The 21,874-nt window shown below is 41.0% G+C and overlaps 1 protein-coding gene across 12 annotated transcripts in view; it reads left to right on the top strand.

Moving 5' to 3' along the window:
* The window catches only part of rbfox1 (RNA binding fox-1 homolog 1), a 455,321-nt gene extending 433,862 nt beyond the window's left edge, over nucleotides 1-21,459 (top strand). For 7 of the 12 annotated variants that reach the window (XR_015036322.1, XM_085785152.1, XM_085785148.1 and 4 more), the window contains 3 exons: nucleotides 6,754-6,829; nucleotides 17,818-17,895; nucleotides 19,849-21,459. Coding sequence is in view for 9 of the 12 variants with exons in the window: in XM_085785152.1 (XP_085641278.1) it covers nucleotides 6,754-6,829; nucleotides 17,818-17,895; nucleotides 19,849-19,965 (271 nt within the window). In the remaining 3 variants the exon portion in view is untranslated. Of the gene's footprint in view, nucleotides 1-6,753; nucleotides 6,830-17,450; nucleotides 17,557-17,817; nucleotides 18,266-19,848 lie in introns of those variants that run through there. The other 5 variants (XM_085785153.1, XM_085785149.1, XM_085785151.1 and 2 more) reach the window with 2 other exon arrangements.
* The last annotated feature ends 415 nt before the right edge of the window (nucleotides 21,460-21,874 follow it).

The raw sequence follows: 21,874 nt of genomic DNA, 5'->3' as shown, positions 1-21,874 counted from the left end.
AGTCCCTCTGCTCTGCTCTGAGCCGAGGAGAAAACTTTTCTCGTATCCTACAAGTTTTATCCAATGAGGAGAGAGAACGGCATGAAGGGCTGTGTGTGCAGCCAAGGGATGCGCGTGAATGTGGTGACGTAGGGACGAGGACCAATAGATCCATAACGAGGGCGGGGGCTGCTAACTCCATCCATCGCTGACAGGAAGTTATGGTGCGTTCAAGGCAACCCGTAACTCGTGTTTTTCCGACCTGTGAAGTCGTACCAGTTCGATCTGGTACGAGTTCACGGGTTGGAAGTTACGAGTGGCCGTTATAGTGACTTTCACAGGTAAAACAGGTCGGAAAAACACGAGTGGGTCGCCTGGAACGCTAAAAAGTCGTAAGTCGTGACTTGAAGCTGTAATTTACGGTTTCAAAAGCCTGCCTGGAACGCAGCATTAGCCAAAACGACCGGATCGCTTACTTCTGCTTTAAGTGGTCTGGACAAACAATCAGCATATAAGTTTGTTTATATGTCTGTAAAAAATAAATCAGAAAATCAAAATACAAATAATCAAATTCTTTACAAAAGAAAATAAAAACCTGTGGCGCAGTGTTGTTTTCGTTAAAGCAGAAGTAAGTGGTCCGGTCGTTTTCGCTAATGCTGCGTTCCAGGCAGGCTTTTGAAATCGTAAATTACAGCTTCAAGTCACAACTTACGACTTTGTAGCGTTTCAGGCAACCCACTCGTGTTTTTCCGACCTGTTTTACCGGTGAAAGTCACTATAACGGCCACTCGTAACTTCCGACCGGTGAACTCGTACCAGATCAAACTGGTACCACTTCACGGTCGGAAAAATACGAGTTTCCTTGAACGCACCATAACAGTCCTCGTCCCTACGTCGCCACATTCACGGCGTTCCTTGGCTGCACACACAGCCCTGCATGCCGTTCTCTCTCCTCATTGGATAAAAACTGTAGGATACGATAAATGTTTTCTCTTCGGCTCAGAGCAGTGCAGAGGGACTGAGAGACCCCTGTTTCAGTCCAAACACTCTATGTAAGTGATTGCTGTCGGAAGATATAACTATTTAAGACTTATATTAACACAAATATATCACTTACTTCTGCTTTAACGATGACGATGACGAAATATTTTCGTTGACGCCCCTTTTTTTCATGACGATAACGAGACGGTGACGAGATAAATGGCTCTCTGATGACGAAAACATGACGAGACGTGTGTGAGTTTTCGTTGACGAGACGAGAACGGACGTAAATGTTAGTGGTAGGGCTGTGATCGCCTCTAAATTCCATATTATGGATTGTCATCATTACTCTAAGCTTCACATGATTTAGCAACGGCTCCGTCAAAAATAGAACAACGCTGCTGAGACGAGCCGTGGGCCCGCGGTGCGCCCGGTGCTTGTGATTAGAGCGACAGAGAGCAGCAGGCAGTGATCAGCTGCTCTGCGGCGCTGACGGATGGTCAGACGTTCAAAATGCATGACATTTCTGCTTATTGTGTGTATAACCTGTCAATTAAAAATCAACAAGTATCTGCAACGCTACTGCATCCCATCCTTGTGTGGTCACGCCCACCACCTGGCATGCAGCGCACATTCTGCTCAACACACCTTCCGTCACTCGACCAGAAGATATATGGACGTATTTTAAATATAATCCAGCAGAAAAAAAACTGAATGCACCAGGCTACTGTTACCACTTTATCTGTGTGTAGGCTAATGCATAATCCTTAGACCATAAGCCATTGGGTGGAAACATTATGTATAAAACCATTCCTTTATTGAATTAATTTGTTAAAAGACTTTTTTTTTACTAAAACTGACTAAAACTAGACGAAAACCTTGTTGAGTTTTCGTCGACTAAAACTAGACTAAAACTATCACATATAGAAATGTCTAAAATTTACTAAAACTAATAAGTATTTTCGTCAAAAAGACTAAGACTAAGACTAAATCTAAAATGCCTGCCAAAAACAACACTGCTGTGGCGCCATATTATGTAATAATGTAATAAATGTTCACCTCATGATGTAATAACGCCGCATTTTGTAATAATCTTCCACATTTTGTAATAAAATTCTTGAACACAATTAACTTTGCCGCATTTTGTAATAAGTTGTTGCATATTGCAGCGAATTATTACAAAATGCAGGTGTTTGCACTTTTTTATGAAAACAATGTAATAATTTGGTGCAATATGTACAATTTATTACAAAATGCGGCAAAGTATATTACATATTGCATTCAAGAATTTTATAACAAAATGTGGCAGATTATTACAAAATGCGGTGTTATTACATCATGAAGTGGAAATTTATTAAATGATTAAATATATTTTTAATATGGCAATAAAATTGTATCACAAGTATCGTGATATATCGTACCGTAGGCCCCCTGGTGATTCCCACCCCTACACTACATCATCATGGATTTATGCACAGATAATTATGGTGTGGTAGCGAACTTTTGGAAATGTGAATGCTGTCTGATATTTACACAGCTGCTGAGTTAAATGCAGTTGGACAACAGTTGGACAACAGTTGAACGGGCTTCTGTGAGCTTTTTAAGAGCAATTCAGCTAAATCCTGTTTGACGTATCGTACAGTGATTGAGATATTATTACTCCAGGGTGCGTCAGTTCACTGTGACATCACTGTCAGGTGTTGCTACAAGTGCGACAAATCACACTCTACCACCCATCCATGACACACTGGAGTTTTCACCTTGCTTCGCTGCATCCAAGTGGCAACACAGTGAAGCAAATTGAGCTTTAAAGCATCTGCAGAGGTCCAGATGAAGACTGTGTGGCTGTTTCACCCAGATCTGGTATAACACCTGTGAGTTTCTTGCTTGCGTACCTGTGCAGCCTTGAAGAGCCCATCTGTCCGGGGCCGCTCTGGCACTATGTGGGTCATGTTTGTGCCATGAAGGTCACAGAGGGGATGCAACCAACAGCTGCTTTCATGAGGCCGACCAGACCCAGACTCATCGCAGACACGCTCATACAAGCACATTATGAGAGTTCACAAATTACTGCACATGCTGCACATGAATAAGCACTGACCTCTTGGTCCTTTACCAGAGCAGCAGTTTTTTTCCCCTAGAATTAACAACTGTCAGCATCTCAACATTTGTGATAAGCTCATTCATTTGTCCATCTTGATTTAAATTTGCTCATAAAATGAAATTTAAAAAAAAATTTACAGACACTGTAGATAATTTTATCTCTGACATTGTTCTGTTTTCATCTCAGTACCTTAAAATAACAGAAACTTCTCTCATTCTGTTGTGGGTGGTGGTGACACTAGTGTTTGCAAAATGAAATCAGATTATATTAAAGGGGTATGCCAACATTTTTTTTTTCGTGTCTTGCCTCACTCCCGAGTCCATGACAAGCAGATAGACACCATCCTTTGCCTTTGGCGTATCCCTTTAACGTCTATAGGGAAGTTATGGTCTCAGAAAAAAGAAGATGAAGCAGGATAGTTTTAGGCCATGATTGACACCTGCCTAGCAATCCAAATTTATTGCACATTAAAGGGACAACGAGGAGTTTCTCCATCGGCAGAACGAAAAATTCTGCGACAATAAAAAAGTCTCATATTAATGTGAATGAATCTATGTTACCCACACTTGTTAATGGGCCCATTTTCGATAAATATATTGTTTTGTCTCTATCGTTATTTTGTTATTATTAGTGGTGGTGGAAATGCCGGGCGAGCCGACCAGCATTTCCTTACTTTCGGTTTCGCGGCGAGTCATGAGAATAACGCCGCCGAATCGCCGTTTATGGTCGGAACTACGACGGTATGTGAACCTCTTTGAACCTCTGACTTTAATTCTTGATGAATGAAGTCTGTCTTGCGCCGGTCAAAGAATTTCACGGTGTGAAAACGCTTCGCTTTTCCAAAACTCCTCGTTGTCCCTTTAAAAACTACAAACAGTCCAGAAATATCTCACTATATTGCATAACACATGGAGTCTGGCACAAACATCCATGGTGCTCAGAGGATGAACCCTATGACTGTTCATCTTGTGCGATCATATTCACAATTCCCTGCTAGCTAGCTCTGACGTCGGGCGCACACTAGCACGCTAACATTAGCATTTAGCTCCGTGCCACAGAACCGTTAGCACAGGTGTGAGACAGACTTCCAGGCTTTCATCTCTCTGTCACAACGATATCATTTGGAAAATCTGCAAAAACAAAGGCTGACGAGATGCAGTCCAAAGCGAAGCGACCGCAGCAGCTCAGATAGTTGAGAGACAATGTTGTAGATGCCAAATATCTTTATAGCCTACCTCTTCCTCCAAATATTCACTCTGTCCTTAAACCTTGTGCATTTCACAGCTTTAGTTTGTAGAGCTGCTGGAAATGTTTCCATGTTTATCTTTTCACCTCAGGGTCACTTTAAGAATGCGTTTGACTCAAATTGCATTTAAATTTGTGTTGTAGTTGCAGCTTAACACACACTCTCACTTATGGACTGTCTCTCCCCCTCTCTCTCTCTCTCTCTCTCTCTGACACACACACACACACACCCACACTCGCACACTGATCATGGGTTAGAGCTCTGCACTGTGAGATAAGATAGGTCAAACGCGGAGCTGGGTTGAGAGGGGTGCTGGGGGGACTGCGTGGTGAATAGCAATGTCCAAAACTAATTGGGATTAACTTCTAATCGCTTCAACCACTGGGCCGCTATGCCGCTCAATTATGGGCAGAGGCCCCGGCCTCTGATTGGCCCTTATCGTGACTAGGCTAGGACAGGAAGGAGGGATGGGAAGAGGGGGAGAGCACGGTTGTCCACTAAAAATAATCACTGCTGCTGTCTGTTTCCTCCTATATATAGTTCTCATTGATTCTTTTATTGTCTGTACACCATATTTAATCTGCTTTCATGAAGATCTGTGATGTTCATTTCTTTCATTGAAGTAAATAAAACACTGAATAACCCTTGATGTTATTCAATTAAATAGGTCAGTACACAGGAGGTAGACAATTTCATTGTGTACTCTGGATAATAATGCTTTTATGGGGACGGTTTCTAGTTGTTATTAAAATTATTATTATAGTTTTCAATTAACTTGACAGGTCATGAAATTTGGAAAATCCCCTATACCTTATGTTCCACAGAGATTTCTTTATTCTTCATTCCATTGTTTGAAGCTCAATTTCTAACACAAGTCATTTAAATTTCCTCCTCTGTTTGTCAAGAAGAATGAGGTCAGGACCCAAGTGCAGATAAAACACCGGACTGTTGAATGATTTATTAACTAAGAAAAACTACAGTTGTCTTCAAGGTTACAACCCAGTTTATCCAGAGTCATATAAAGAATGAATCTCTGGTGTGAAAGTGTCATAATTTCTTTGTAGTGTCTTGAGTAATGGCTAAAAAAAAAAGTGTTTTATTTGATCACCAAACTCAAACTGGTTCATCCTTGAGTCAAAGTGAACATTTGTATAAATATTTAGGAAATGATCTCAATACTTTACAAAGATATTATGTTCGCTATAGGCCCAAACCTCTAATTAGTAAAACTAAACACCCAAGAATCCCAGGAGCATGAGAAACGTTAAAGATTAAAAAAATAAAAATGTTAAAAGAAAACATTTCATACATGGTGAGGAAACAACCAACTGATACAAAATTAATTATTTCGACAAAAAACAGGAAATGAAGTAAAGTGATCTGTACCGAGACTGTTGTTGTTCCTTCACCTGAGTTAAATGGTGCTGTGTTAAACCAGGCTGTGGTCCGTAATCGAGGTGCAGACGAGTGAGTTTGGAGCTGACAAGCGGATCGAAAAAAGAGAGGCGGACAATGCGCCCCGCCCCCGCTGAGGAAGTACTAGAGAACTCAGCTGTAGTGGAAAAGCACCTTTACCGAGCCGAGCCAAACCGTGCCGTGCCGCTTCGTTCCGTGCCGTGAAAGTGTAGGACTGGGAATCAAACCCCAGAACATTCAACAGTGTTAAAGGGATAGTAGCATTTTTTTAAAGTGGGGTTGTATGATCTACAAATAGCCCTCTCTGCACTCCTCCCGTTAGCAACGCCAGCCCATAGCCCTGCCCAGAGATTTACAACATACAGTGTTGTGAACAGACCCAAAGAAACTGCCTATTTTCACGGCCTAAAAGAGGTTATACCTGAAAAAAAAATTTGCGAACAATGGAACTGTGTATTTTTTTCAGGTAAAACCTCTTTTAGGCCGTGAAAATAGGCCGTTTCTTTGGGTCTGTTCACAACACTGTATGTTGGCTATGGGCTGGCGTTGCTAACGGGAGGAGTGCAGATAGTCTTCTACTGCAATTAAAGTACTTAGGGGCTATTGGTAGATCATACAACCCCACTTTAAAAAAATGCTACTATCCCTTTAAGCACTGGACCGTGCCGGCCTATTGCTAATGCACGTTTGTGTCCCATAACTGAACACAACTAGTGAGTAGTCAGGTCATAAAATGGTTTTGACTTTAAAATGATGAATAACTGATAAATGATGTTACATGGATGCAGCCCTTTGTGTTTCTATAGACTGTTCTGTAGGAAACATCATCTCTGGATGGATCATGTTCAGGATCAACACATTTTTGATTTTTAAAAGCAGGCTGCTAGTCAGAGACCAGTCCCATCCACCTGTATTGATAATGAAACCCTGTGTGTTATCACATGACATTGCTAGGTAAATGGTTGAGTGTAGTGTGCAGGAAATAAACTGCTTTAACCATCCTCTGTTGTCTCATGTGTTTCTGCAGTTATGGACGAGTATATGCTGCCGACCCCTACAACCACACACTCACTCCAGCAGCCACATACAGCGTTGGTGCCATGGTAAGAGAGTCCTGCCTACTACCAACCTCTTCTCTCCACTCCTACTCCTTCTCATGCCATCCATCAACCCACTTCTCATTTGCAATATGGCTGTACTCTTTATTCATATTGACAGTAACAGTAAAAAATCCTATCAAACAGCATGGTATCATCAAACCCAGATGGAAAACATCTAGAATCCGTGACCTTGTTGTCATCAGTTATTTCCCAAAGCCCATGACTGTAGGTAGGGTTTCCTCACCTGTGTCACATCTTCTACTCATGAACAAGACTCCTGGCTGAGCCCAGCAGACTGAGGGAACAAATCTGTTTTTGATAAGGCACTGACATCCCCAACCCCCAAAAAGAACACCCCACAACACTCCCTACAGCTACAAGCCACCAGCATACTCCCAGTATCCATTCAGGGTAAGGGGTGGTCTACTGTTCCCTTTACCAGAATGGATTCCAGAGTGCTGGTCCATCTCATTTCATAAGGTTAAACTGGAGAGGTCTGACTGCACGACTTCTGACTGAGCTCTTTGACACCATCATGGCCCACATTGCGCCCAATGAACCCTTTTTGTTGGATTTACCTATCAAACCAGAATACTTTGCACATATCAGGTTATAGATACGTGATTCACAACCTTAAATCAGGTGTGAGTCTCTTAGAGGGACAAACGACATCTAATACCCCTTTTCCACTACACAGTTACAGCTCTACTCGGCTCGACTCGGTTCAGGTCCTTTTCCATCACAGCTGAGTCCTTCATAGTTCCTCCTCAACATGGGCAGAGTCGTCATATCACAGCTGTTACGGTCGCGTCGACTCGTTCTCTTTTTTTCGACCCTCTCTTCAGCTCCAAACTCACTCGTCTACACCTCAATCACGGACCACAGTGGACCACAGCAGTCAAATAAAGGGACAACGAGGAGTTTTGGAAAGCGAAGTGTTTTCACACTACATTTACCATGAGCCTCTGCGTGCACAGTGAAATTCTTGGACCGGCGCAAGACGGACGAAAGCCAAGAATGTTTTCATTCATCAACAATGAAAGTCGGAGGTTCGAAGACGATCAGATACCGTCGTAGTTCCGACCATAAACGGCGATTCGGCGACCCGCCGGGCAGCGTCCGCAAAACCGAAAGTAAGGAAACACTGGTAAGCTCGCCCAGCGTTTCTGCTACTAATTAAAATAACAAAATAACGACAGAGACAAAACGATATATTTATCGAAAATGGAGCCATTAACATGTGTGGGTAACGTAGATTCATCCACATTAACGTGAGACTTCTTTATAACCAAATAGAAACTCCTCGTTGTCCCTTTAACAACAGTCCCAGTACAGAGCAGTGGGCGCTGTTGTTCGTGTGATTTTAAAAATCGATTTTGTGTCGGACATCACGCTTGCGACTCTTCCAGTGACGACGCTCCACAGTGGAGGGCGGTTGACGTCACGTTTTAGTATCACCTCGGCCCGGGCTGAGGTGTTACCAAAAAAGTACCAGGTACCAGGTACTAGCGTAACAGAGGTCTGTGGGTATAGCCACAGTCACACGGTAACAGTAAGGACAAGTGACAGTGTGTGGCGGTTAGCGGTACTGAAGTTAGACTCACTCACCCATAAAAGACGTGCTAACCCACTTGCCAAGTGGTCATTGACCTCTTGGTGAAACAGTTTGCATCGTCGTCCGCAGTGCGGGAGACCCGGGTTCGAAACATGTAGAGCCAAGTCACGCTAGTGGAAAAGGGCCATAAGAAAAGAACAGTTAACTTACCAACTACACCTTCACTTGTGGAAACATGATCATGGCATACAGGCGGCAGGAGGCACCACAGTAAGCGGTTAGAGGTTGACATAGGATACAAGATGAGTAAGTGGGAGGAGGAACAGGAAGTTAGAGAGGGAAAAGCGTCCCTGTAAGTAGGCTGGTTTGGCCTCTTGGCAGTCATTTGCAGCAGCCCACAGGGTGACACTCTCAGCAGGCGAGCAGGCAGACTGGGCTATGGTTCTAGGTCAGTCTTCCTCAAAGAGTGGTCCTCAGGGTGAAAGCAGCAGTCCCTAGAGTTCAGTGAAGAAATTGGTTCAAACATTGTCTGCGAGTGACCACACACTCTATTACAAAGTATTTTATATTCCAAGAAAAAGTATGTGAACACTTTGGAATTTCCTAGTTTTCTGCATGAATTGCTTTGCTTTCCATTGCAGGCCTGAAGTTTGCCACTGATGAAACTAAGATTACATTTTTTGTATTTTTATTTATTTATTTGTATTTTTTGGATGTATGGTGTAAAAATGGTGCTGCTGAAGCAGCTCTGTCAGGACCAATGGTCCAGAATTCATCCTGGGTGTTGTTCAGTTCTGATCTGCAGCTACAGGAAACATTTTGTTGAGGTTGTTGCTGCCAAAGGAGGTTTAAATCCAATGGTTTGCTTACTTTTTCCACCAGAACTGTGAATGTTTAATGGATATGTTCAATTAAGACATGAAATATTATAATTGTTTGTGTGCTATTAGGTTAAGCACATTGCGATTGTTTCTACTTGATGTAGATCGGATCACATTAAATGGCCAATTAATGCAGAAAACTAAGAAATTTCAAAGGTTTCACATACTTTTTCTTGCCACTGTATGTGTTTGTTTGTATGTAAATTTCAAGATTATTAGGCCTGTATGACTTGGCTGCCATGCAGTGCTGTTGGACAGTACTGTAACCAAAGTTGGATCATGAAACCTCTGACATAGTAGACACATCAGGCAAGTGTCAGGTGTAAGGTTGTACTAGTAATGAAGTCACCACATTTTATAATTGGCTGGTGTTCATATGTGTGATTATTCTGATGCTATACATAAATAGCAACGACTGTGATCATGCTATTTTCCTGATGTGCGTAGGATACATTTTTCTATTTTTTGAAGGTTAACAAGCCCTAAGGCTCCCGGCCTGTCGGTCTGTGCCTGACTGGTTTATTGAATGAATCATTCTGCCAAAACCAAAAAGCCACCTGCAGCCTACCTTGTTCAAATGATGAGGAATATATTTGTTAAAGTAAAGTCCCTGTGTGACAGCTGCTTAGGTGTCAGTCTGCTCTGAATTCATTGTTTCCCATGGTGTATCTACTACCTGGATCCAAGGATTGACTTGTTTATAGCATTTTACTAGCAAGGTGTTTCCTGGCAGTAGATGTTTCCATTTCCCCACATGTATGCCTGCTGACAGGGGAACTGTGATTGAAAGACTAAATCCAAACGCAGTGAGCAGGTAATGGTGTTGTATTTCCCAGAGATTCTCAGCAGTGGTGATTGGTTGCCATGGTGTACTGATGGATTTGAGAAGGTAGTTCCTCCAGTGCCCACTGCAGGCCTTTAACTGCTCAGCCAATCGGAAGTCAGAGTGGGTTTTAAAGGAGGCCAGAGCTAACACTGTGTCAGTCAGAGGGTAAACATAATAGGTAGTTTGAAATAAATGAGCATTTAATTTTGAATCCCGCGTAGCTGCTTTTGCTGGAGTCTCAGAATAACAAGACTGGATCTGGACTGTTGATGGTCCTGATTTAGTATTTAGTCTAAAATGATCATGAGAGAAAGTGAGAGACATAATATCTCTCTTTTTTTAAAGACACCTTTTCAGGCCTTTACAGTATTTACCTCCATCTCAGTAACCTCGCACTTTTATTAGAGGCAGGTCTCTATCTCTAAACTCCCACTGTTTGATATGTAGGGTTGGTAATGGTTGATGACCACTCTCCATTGCTCTCTGCTCAGCGTGTCTCATGGTTGGTTTTTGCTTCTGCATCCTTTGGGGATAGTCATACATATTTTATTCATTATGAAAGTAGATGATTTGCTGCAGTAGATGTGAGGCTCAATGTAGCGCTTCTCTTCCCTGCAGTTCCTGAGCAGCTCGGGAACCAGAGCGACTCGGTAGACTGCAGCTCAGCACTCGGCTGGTTAATCAGTCAGTCAGGTGCACTCCACTCAAATATAAAGCTGTAAATGGACAAGTTTTTGTTCTAAGTTGGTAAATTAAAATGTTAATAGAGTTAAAGGGACAACGAGGAGTTTCTCCAGCGGCAGAACGAAAAATTCTGCGACAATAAAAAAGTCTCATATTAATGTGGATGAATCTACGTTACCCACATTTGTTAATGGGCCCATTTTCGATAAATATATCGTTTTGTCTCTATCGTTACTTTGTTATTATTAGTGGTGGCGGAAATGCTGGGCGAGCCGACCAGCGTTTCCTTACTTTCGGTTTTGCGGACGCTGCCCGGCGAGTCATGAGAATAACGCCGCCGAATCGCCGTTTATGGGCGGAACTACGACGGTATCTGATCGTCTTCGAACCTCTGACTTTAATTCTTGATGAATGAAAACATGGGTCTGTCTTGCGCCGGTCAAAGAAATTCACGTTGCGTGCGGAGGCTCATAAAAAAAAAAAATGTGTGGATGGAAACACTGGTTACTGTTGATGGGAACTCTGAAGGACACAGCTGCATTGGTCTCTCTCAGATGGCTGAAACCTTACATTATGAAATGACAATGCTACTTGACTGTCAGCATGGATTACAGCAACTCCTCCGAGTGCATGTGTCAGTATTGTATTAAAATGGATGTGAACCAATCCAAACAAACCGTGTAAGGATTGTGCCAACACAGCCAGCAGTCTTCACCTGAAGACATTATGAAAAGCTGTATTTTCATCAGCACAGGATCCATAAGGACCACTGCTGATTCATACAGCATTTTAAAAGACAGCTGTCTAAGTATCACATTGGCTACAGTAAACTGAATGGATTGTGCCAAGATATAAAACCTTGGCATCAATCAGATTTCTGCATTAAAGAACAGTAAAACAAGTGGAGTGGACCATAAACATGCGGCCTATATCTGTGCGTTGTATTTTCCTAATATCATTCTATTTTTAACATTATTCCATTGGTTCATGCACTAGACAGAATTGCATTTCTAACTATAGATTAATTTCCTACGACTGCACTCCACATCTCCGCCCCTCCAGACTGCCCCTCTCCCCCCACAACAATCTCTTCTTCAGTTGCTGTGCATGCTTTTCTGCAGCGTTGACATCTCCTCACTTAAACTTAATTGAATTTGTCTGTGCTGCTAACGGCAGTCCAAATGCCACATTAATCCCGCCTGTAAAAGGTGATGAATGTCTCCATGCCTTGGCAGCCCAGTCCATGTTAGTTATTATATTTCTAATTTGGTGGATACCACCTCACCCTGCACTCTCTGGTAATGAAATAATTAGTCATTTTGATAATTAAATCCCTTGCGGTGCCACAGCCACAGGGAGGAGGCGAGGGGAGGAAGAAGTGGATAAGGAAGCGGGGCGGACTGGAGGGGAAACTTCTTGGTTAATCACAAACAATGAGCAGAAATCCAGGCTCAGCTGCCCTGTGATTAATCAACAAAATGTCTGCACATCACTCAACATCAAATAAGGACAGGCAGCCGCGCACCACACGTCCACTGGTTGTATTCTCCTACACTGGCCTGGTGGTGTCCCTTTAGACTGTCTGTGAAGCCTACGTGAAACCAGCCACATAAAGATCACACATTCTCCTCATCTCCTGTGTTACATGTGGAGTGTTGATACATAAAAAGATACGTAAGAGATCACTTAAAGGGACAACGAGGAGTTTGTATTTGCTTATTAAAAAGTCTCATATTAACTCATTGAGTGCCGCGCTCCTTTCCAAAGTTTTAGTCAAGTGTACCGGCAAATTAGACCATATTTGACTTTTTATTTTAGAGCCATAGTGTATTCTATATTATTGCCACCAACACATACTGTAGCTCATTTGAAAGGTTTAACTTTATCCTTCAAATGGCCACAAACCGTTTGTTTCTACGTGCCTCCGTTCCTGAGAAAAGTCAAGCTAAACATGGCTGGGTTTCACCAAAATCCCTCCTTTTTTTCTAGAAAAGGAGATAGAGCGTCTTTTATGAAAGGTGCGCTGTTTGTGTCTGTCGCTCTTCAGACACTCGCATTTCTGGATCAAAGGGCTCGTATAAGATAAATATACACAACAATTGTTGTTCTATTCACAAAACCACCATCGGGGGCGGGGGGGGCGCCACTAAACAGCAATAACACAGACGCACCGTGCCGTGTCACAGCCTCTCGCCGCGGAACGTGAGGCTCTGCCGGCCACAGCGGCTCGCGAACACCGGTCCCGCCGGTGGTCGCGGTCCGTCTGTGGTACGGGTCGGTGGTGCCGGTCTGCTTTGGTCCAGAGACCATCAGATTTTACCGCGGGAGGACTTTGGGGAGGACACGGTGTTGCTCCAGATGAAGACCGGGCGGGACAGTGGGCTGAGAGCTTCCTGGTTCAGCTCCCAGCTGCTGCAGCCTCGCGGGTGAGAGCAGAGCAGCAGCGGAGCAGCTGCTGCATCCACATGCAGACCTCCGTTTGCAGAAGCTGAGTTATGATAAAAACTTCCAGATCATGAGCTGTCATGTGACTTTGATCGTCATCTATTTCAGTTCTCCTCGTCGTAGAGTCCCCAAATTTACATATAATGTGTATTAAAGTGTCTATTTTCATAATTTAAAAAAAAAGCAAAAAACGAAAAATTTCGTTTTTGGCACTCAACGCATGGGAACGAAAAACGAGAAATTACGTGGTTGGCACTCAATGAGTTAATGTGGATGAATCTACATTACCCACACTTGTTAATGGGTCAATTTTCGATAAATATATTGTTTTATCTTCATCGTTATTTTGTTATTATTATTAGCTGTTTCCTACTTTCAGTTTCCCGGACGCTGCCCGGCGGGTCATGGATATAAGGCAGCCAAACCTCCGACTTTCATTCTTGATGAATGAAAACATTCTTGGTTTTCATCCGTCTTGCGCCGGCCCAAGAATTCCACCGTGCCGGTGGAGGCTCATGGGAAATGTAGTGTGAAAACACTTTGCTTTACAAAACTCCTCATTGTCCCTTTAAAAATGATCAGTCTCTCTGGTTTTACTATTTATAGGTATGCGTTTCAGAACATTGAACCCTTTTTTTTATTCTATAAACCACTGATAACATTCCACCCAAATTTGACATAAAATATTGTCAAGAAAACACCTTCATATTCATTTTAACCTTCTTGTGTCAGCTTTCTGCTACCATCCCTTGTGTTAGGGTCGGTTTTGACCGGAGTCTTAAATCAGCTGTAAAATACACTAGAAACATTCCAATGTTTGTTTCTCACCTCTTGGTTACATTGTTAGGCTTCCTTATCCATGAAAAGGTTGGTTTTGCACTCATGATTTCAGTTTTAACTGTAATTATTGTTTTTGTCGTTATAACCGGGTCGAAACCGACCCCAACAACACAAATGTCATCATTTTAACCAGAGCATTTTAGAATTTTGTGGAAAAATAAATTGTTGTTTAAATACAGGTCCTGACAAAGTCAAAAGGCCTTGATGCAATAAACAAATGTATGTGGTACTTGTGAGCGTTAAAACCTTAAAACGGGTCAGTGCTGACCCTAACACAAGAGGAAGGTTAAACAACAAAACACTATTTTTTTTTAAACTTAGGAAGAGTTCAGAAAATCAACATTGTTTTTTATAATCTTCACTAAATTAGATTTGGTTCAGGTGATGACCTCATCAGTGCCTCGTGAAGTAGAGTGACCTGCTGGTGTGTTGGGATTCAATAGACACTGGAATTGAATGGCTGCAATAGAGATGCTGATTTATTAAGAACATTTTGGAGTGGTCTCTCAATTTGTTCCACAGCTGTATGTCTTTAAGAACCAAAAACCATCTCAGTATAGTTTTTAGTTCTTGCAGAATCAGAACTTTAGTATCAGGTCAGTGAGCCAATCAGAAAAGAGAAACCTTTGAGACTCTCTTCCGATTGACTCACTGTTTTCTGTCTGATCCACTACAAAACATTTAGAGAAAACCATATTCTGTAGAGTTGGATGCTTGGTTCAGATGGGAGGGGCTTGGGACATAGCTGAGTGCAATAACTGGTTTGTTGTGACATCACAAATTTACAGACATCCTGATGGGTTATTTCTGAGTGGACTGAGGCTGTGATACTTTCACATAATTAATATAAAACCTAGAGCGGCCTTACAATCTCATACAGTGGCAAACTCAATAAGCCTGAGAGGCCATGTTCTTCACTGGACACATGGTTTCCCTCCACCTTCATGGAGGATGTTTCAGTGCCTTTACTTCAGTCCTGAGGCGACGCCCACACTCCTATGTTTTTGTTTTAAAATTCATATCTTTTCCTACTGTATCCCTCCATCCACACTATCCCAGATATTTTAGCTCAGAGACAGAGACTTTCAGAAACGCTGCCAGCCCTGTTTTATTGTGAAAACTTGTTGTGTTGGAGAAGGACAGAAACTGAGTCTTGTTATAAAGGATGATGTAGACGCCTATCATCACTTCCTTATTTGGTCTTATCAGCCTCAACTGTACTGCTGACTTCCTGTTGGGTTTAGGCATCCATTGTCATTACCATGTTACATGTGCCAGCTGAATTTTACATATGTAGGTGAAACACACAGGGCAAGTGTTAGTTCTCAGTAGAACAAGCCATTTTGCCACATCCACATCCACGTCAGTTTCCACCCCGCCTGATGCATGTGCATTTTTGATGAATTCTTGAGCATGTTTAGGTTCAAAAAGCTCATTTTCATCCAGGAATAATAATTACCAAAGCAAAAGAGTGAACATTAAGTGATGGGCATTTTTGTCATCTTTCCCTTATTCAGACTGACCTAATTTGCCTGTTTTCCGAGAGGGGGTTTGTCTAAAGAAAACTTATTTATTACTTAAATTACTTATTTATTTAAAACTGTACAAGGTATCTCTATACAACCGCTGGTTATTGTCCAATACTGTAGCATTGTATTTGACAGGGATTTATGATTTTCTAATGAATAAGAGAAAAGTAAAGTCCCCTTTTCCTAAAATACAAAAATACATTTTCCGCCTAAATTAAAGCAGAAGTAAGTGGTCCGGTCGTTTTCGCTAATGCTGCGTTCCAGGCAGGCTTTTGAAATCGTAAATTACAGCTTCAAGTCACAACTTACGACTTTGTAGCGTTTCAGGCAACCCACTCGTGTTTTTCCGACCTGTTTTACCGGTGAAAGTCACTATAACGGCCACTCGTAACTTCCGACCGGTGAACTCGTACCAGATCGAACTGGTACCACTTCACGGTCGGAAAAATACGAGTTTCCTTGAACGCACCATAACAGTCCTCGTCCCTACGTCGCAACATTCACGACGTTCCTTGGCTGCACACACAGCCCTGCATGCCGTTCTCTCTCCTCATTGGATAAAAACTGTAGGATACGATAAATGTTTTCTCTTCGGCTCAGAGCAGAGCAGAGGGACTGAGAGACCCGTGTTTCAGTCCAAACACTCTATGTAAGTGATTGCTGTCGGAAGATATAACTATTTAAGACTTATATTAACACAAATATATCACTTACTTCTGCTTTAAAGCTATGTTTTCAGGTTTATTTTTCAGAATTTTTTTAAGTGAACTAATTTCTGACTCTATGGTGATGTAGGGCAGACACCTGATTCATACCTCAGCAAATATTATGAGAATAAAACTGAGGAGTCTCAAGTGATGATTTGTCAAGGTTTGTCATCTTTCCCTTATTTGGACTGGCCTAATTTGTCTCTTTTTCAGAGATTAGGGTATAGTTCCAAAGAATACCGCAACAAACATTTTTTTCCCAAAAGTAAAAGTTCAATCCATTTCATGAATGGGAGACCCTGAAGATTAAAAACAATGTATATTGTAAATTGTATTTTGTTCTACCTGGTGTAGGAGCAGGGCCGTTGCCAGGAATTCTGGGCCCCCTGAAAAAATACTGACATGGGCCCCCACCCCCTGACTTTTCATCACCCCTTTTGGTAACACTTTACTTGAATAGGTATTCATAAGATTGACATAAAACTGTCATAACCATGACATAACAGCTGTCATAAACATCAATGAATACCTATGACAGCTGTCGTTAAGTGTCATTCGGTAAGTTATGTCACTTTTAATGCAAAGTTGACATTTATTTGAGATGTCCTTGTTATGAGAACTTGACATAATTTTTAAAGTTTGGCAATTAGGTCATAGGTCTGCTATGACAGTTTAAATTGTCTTTATGTCAAGTTGTCAGAACAAAAACATCTCAAACAATGTCAACTTTGCATTAAAAGTGACATAACTTACTGAATAAGTATTCATTGATGTTTATGACAGCTGTTATGTCATGGTTATGACAGTGTTATGTCAATCTTATGAATACCTATTCAAGTAAAGTGTTACCCCACTTTTTTGATTGACTATGTGTATAAGAGGAATTTAGTCACACACAAAAAATCAGTCTCCTGGGGGGTTTTGTGGGCCCTACTGGGCTGTGGGCCCCTAGAATTGTCATCGCCTACGGCCCTGTGTAGGGGTATCTCAACATTTGAGGGTCTTTCCTTCACCCAGGGAAAACAGCATGACCCATCCAGAAGATTTACCCCCTTCCTGGTTCACAACCTGCTTCAGAAGCGTCTGACTTGATTTCTTTGATTCATCTCTTCCTCCACTTTCTTCATGATTGTATTGACTGGGTTTCTTTCACATAGCTGTTGGCATGTTCCCCTGGCATGAAGCGTCTCGCTGTGCTTGCTGCATGACGGTTGCTGCGGTCATGGGTCTTTTCATCCCCCATGGGTTTGCACTGGAATGACGGTAATGTAATGTTGAACCTCTTGTAGCAGTTTGTGCTGGACGTAGGGGGTTAACGAGGGTGTGTGTGTGTGTGTGTGTGTGTGTGTGCGTGCGTGCGTGTGCGTGTGTTTCCTATGCCTTTGTCTATGTGTACAATGGTATTTTTATGAATATGCGTGTGTTTGTTTGGGATCTTCTTTTTGGTGTATCTGCCTGTGTGTGTGTGTGTGTCGGTGTGTTTGTGTGTGTGTGTCTTTCTGTTTGTGAATGTGTGTGTTTCAGAATGCCTTCGCCCCGCTGACAGATGCCAAAACTCGGAGCCACGCCGACGACGTGGGGCTGGTGCTGTCCTCTCTGCAGGCTAGTATATACCGGGGAGGCTACAGTCGCTTCGCACCCTATTAGCAACACCTCTGACTTAAAGTCAACCTTCCAACAGGACAGATAGAAAGTGTGTGTGTGTGCGAGTGTGTGAGCGAATGAGAAGAGATTTACCAGAGGAGAGACGTTACTGAGGCCCGGGTATTGCAATACATGCAGTTTGTGCATCATTTCAGCATCTCCTAAGAGAGAAGTACAAAAAAAAAACAGAAAAAAGAATAAGAATAAAATGACAGCTGATATTTTTCATCTTATACCTCAGATATTTTGTGCTGTGTATTTTGATATTGTGGGTTTTTAATTTCTAAAGATTTAATGTAGATGATCAGCTGTAGAGGTTTTTTCCATGGTACTAATAGAGAGCTGCTAGAGTCACGATTAGGACACAGAGGAATATTTATCAGAGTCAAATTGTTAGGGCTTGTATAGAACTCCAACCCTGTAATATAAAGTCATAGTCACACTTTGGGGTTTTTATGTTTTCTAAGAGTGTTTAAGTGACTATGCCGGTCAAGTGTTGTTGTTTTACTTCTCCCAGCTTCCTTTGGCACTTCCTCTGTCAGTTTAGCAACAATAGATTTTTTTTTTTTTTTTCTCCAGTTGATTTTGGGAGGAAGTGAAGAAGACAAAAACGTTTCTCTCTGAGCTTCTGAGGGTCGGATGGATTCACAACAGCTGAGAGCAGCAGTGATTGTTTTGGTTTTTTTTACTTTCATTTTTTTTCTTGAAACCATGACTTTCTGTCTCGTTATCTTGAGAACAAAACAGAATTGCAGTGAAAGTCCTATGCAGTACATGCATAGTCATGATCATTCTCTGTAAAGTTGACTTCATTTTTCCTCATGTCAGATACTATATTATTCATCAGGTCGTTTAGCCTGAAAAATAGATCGATTTTTTTTATCATTTCAGTTTTGATAAAGTATAATTATATAACAAAGTAGTCAATCATGAATACATAAAACAACATAATAAATTATTATACATTTTAATGTTATTTACAATTTTACTACCATATATTATTTTCTAACGTTTGAGGAGCTTTTTGTTCTGATCAATGCTCATTTACTACATTCAATATCAAAACATTGGCAATAACATTGTAAGAGTGTTCCCTCTTTACTGGCCCTATACCACCACCAGCAGGTACAATAGTGGTTCCCATCCAGTGAGCCCTCTGCTGGTCTGTAACAGTATTTCAAGTGTGCTAACAAATTGGAAAATTCTAAGCCTAATACAAGTCATGTTTTAAAACTTTTTCTATTGTTTTCTTACTCGTATTTACAATTAAGTATTAGTGGTACAAAAAAAATTAAATCATGGGCTCTATTGATTAAGAAAAAAAGTATTACAAAACAGTAACAGTATTACAAAAAAAAATATGACATTTATATTTTACAAGGAATTTGAATTAAATTACAAATGGGCCAATAAGCAAAGAGGACAGTCAATAGAATAGAGTTTCATCACAATCTTTTCAATGACATGCTGTTTCTGCTGCTGATGAGCCAAAAGATAAAGTTTTTCCTTATTTGTGAAACCTGTGCTGAAGTAGAACTTCACAGGCCGCTCCTTATTTACCACTTTATTCTCACATTGTTGTGATTTTATTTGTTTAGAAGGAGGAAGAAACAACATTCCCTGAATGCATTATCTGACCTCTGGTATTAAGGGGTCTGTTGTGAGTTTGTGCTACATTAATAAAATTGACTTGACTTGACTTGACATTTTTCAGATTTTATGGTGGGTCATATCTTCTAATCCCCCAAACACCTACTACACCATCAGCGTATGTGGCTTCATTGATCAGGCAGGCTAATATTCATGAAAATAAATGTTCATAAAGTTCAAGTTACGTGAATTTTATTTGTCTTTGTTGTCATAACGACACAAACCATGTCTCTAACAACAATGTTTCTGCTCTTCCTGTAGTTTTCTCAAGATAACAAGATAATGAAGTCAAGATTTCCAAATGAAATAAGAGTTATGAACGGTCAAGGCTGCTCTTGGTGTGGTTTAGTTTCTTTTTCAGGGAGAGACCAGTGTTAGTCAGGCTGTAGATTTAATGACTAAAGTTATATCTTATACCACTTAAAGCCAAAGGTTCCTGTGGACATATCTGGCGTGTTTCTGTGTATAAGATTCTACATAGGTATGAGTTATGAGATAAGTTACAAAAAATAAATAAATAAAAATAAAAATAAAAAAAAGATTGCCATGGCAACTAAACTGTTCAACCATTTGATTTCTTGCTGAGACATGAGAAGAAAAATTCAGGCCAGCTTAAAAAAAAAGAAAAAAGAAAAAAAAAAGGCAGTTAACGTCAGGTTCCCGGGGGAAGGAGGTCAAACTTTAATCACTAAATTCTGGCCAACCAAACATAGATGTTTTTTATATAAACTTCCAGTATATTCATTGGTATAACTGATAATTTTTATATTACAGGAGAGATTTAAAAAATATATAAAGCAGTGGCCAAAGCCGCTGGGTCTATTTTATCATTTTGTTAATTCTTCTTTTTGCTTTTTTTTTTTGTTTGTTTTTTGGGGGCTTTTTTGTTTTCTTTTTTTTTCTTTCGTAATTAAAATTTATGGAGGGTAAAGTATAATAATCCAACAATGTATTATATTTGAACTGTGCAGTGAAGATGTTCTCTTATATGAAATACAAAATGGTATAATGTTTTAGATTTAGATGAGTAGATCAGTTGTTAGGGCGAGCTATCTCATTTTTTATCAAATCATATTCTGATTTTTACAAATAATGTAATCACCATGTAGATACTCTCATCTTTGATTCTTATTATTTTTTATTTTTGGTCAGCTGTACTGTTTTGCACATTGTAATTTTCACGTAAACCTGAGACATATCAGTGCTGTAGTTGTAATTTTTCAGTTCAGATTTTTTTTTGTTTCTCAATGTGACATCCTGTCTGTTATTTTCTAGAACTCAGACTTTACTCTTTGAGAATTAACTGTTTGAATATTACAATACATGAATAAATATGGGAAATAACTGATTTGTGAACAGGCTAATCTCTGATGTACATAGAAGTTAATGGAATAAATCTGTAGTGTATTTGAAAAGCGCTACACGGGCGACGGGAGCTCGGCTACGGCTGCACTGCAAGCCAGCCTACGGGCCGCTTCCTGCACCACATTCTGTTTACAACTATTCCCAATTAGTGGTGTTGTTACATATCTCTCTTTTTTGTATTTATAATGAATTAGATAGGAAACAACTCTCAGATGCATCACATTATTAAAAAAAAAAGAAAAAAAAGGCAGCAGTAAGAGCCGCGGTGGCCCGAGCGGCTCCGCAGGGTTCAAACCGTCGTCTGTGTGCTGTGTGTGAGGACCAGAGACTGGAACACTCGGTCCTCACCATGCTGAATGTCTGACTCCGCAACTACTTTATCCAAGCTCTGCTTCCAGTAGGTGTTGTGGTTCAAAAACAAGGCTTCCTACTTCCTACTCATTGTATGTGCATGTACTATGGTTCTTCCACTAACCAATAACCATCAATAAAGTTTTGTTTTCTCAAGACGCTCTCATCTCTCTTTCCTGTGTGATGAATAGAAAGAGTTTTATAGTCTGAATATCAGTGTATATTCTTCAAAAGACCAGTTCAACACGGTCTGACTTCACTACCCTTCTTATTGGTTCCAAACGCAACACATACAGTACAGGTGCATCTCAATAAATTAAAGCAGAAGTAAGCGGAATATTTGTGTTAATATAAGTCTTAAATAGTTCTATCTTCCGACAGCAATCACTTATATAGAGTGTTTGGTCTGAAACACAGATCTGTCAGTCACTCTGCTCTGCTGTAAGCCGAGGAGAAAACTTTCCTTGTATCCTACAACCTTTATCCAATGAGGAGAGAGAACGGCATAAAGGGGCGGTCCTCTCTGTGTGACGTCTGTATGTGATGAATGTGGTGACGTAGGGACGAGGAC

This window comes from Trachurus japonicus, chromosome 8, assembly GCF_045865225.1.
Source record: "Trachurus japonicus isolate A0001 chromosome 8, Traja_1.0".
In the NCBI taxonomy this organism is placed as follows: Eukaryota; Metazoa; Chordata; class Actinopteri; order Carangiformes; family Carangidae; genus Trachurus; species Trachurus japonicus.
This window is presented reverse-complemented; position numbering and strand designations above follow the sequence as displayed.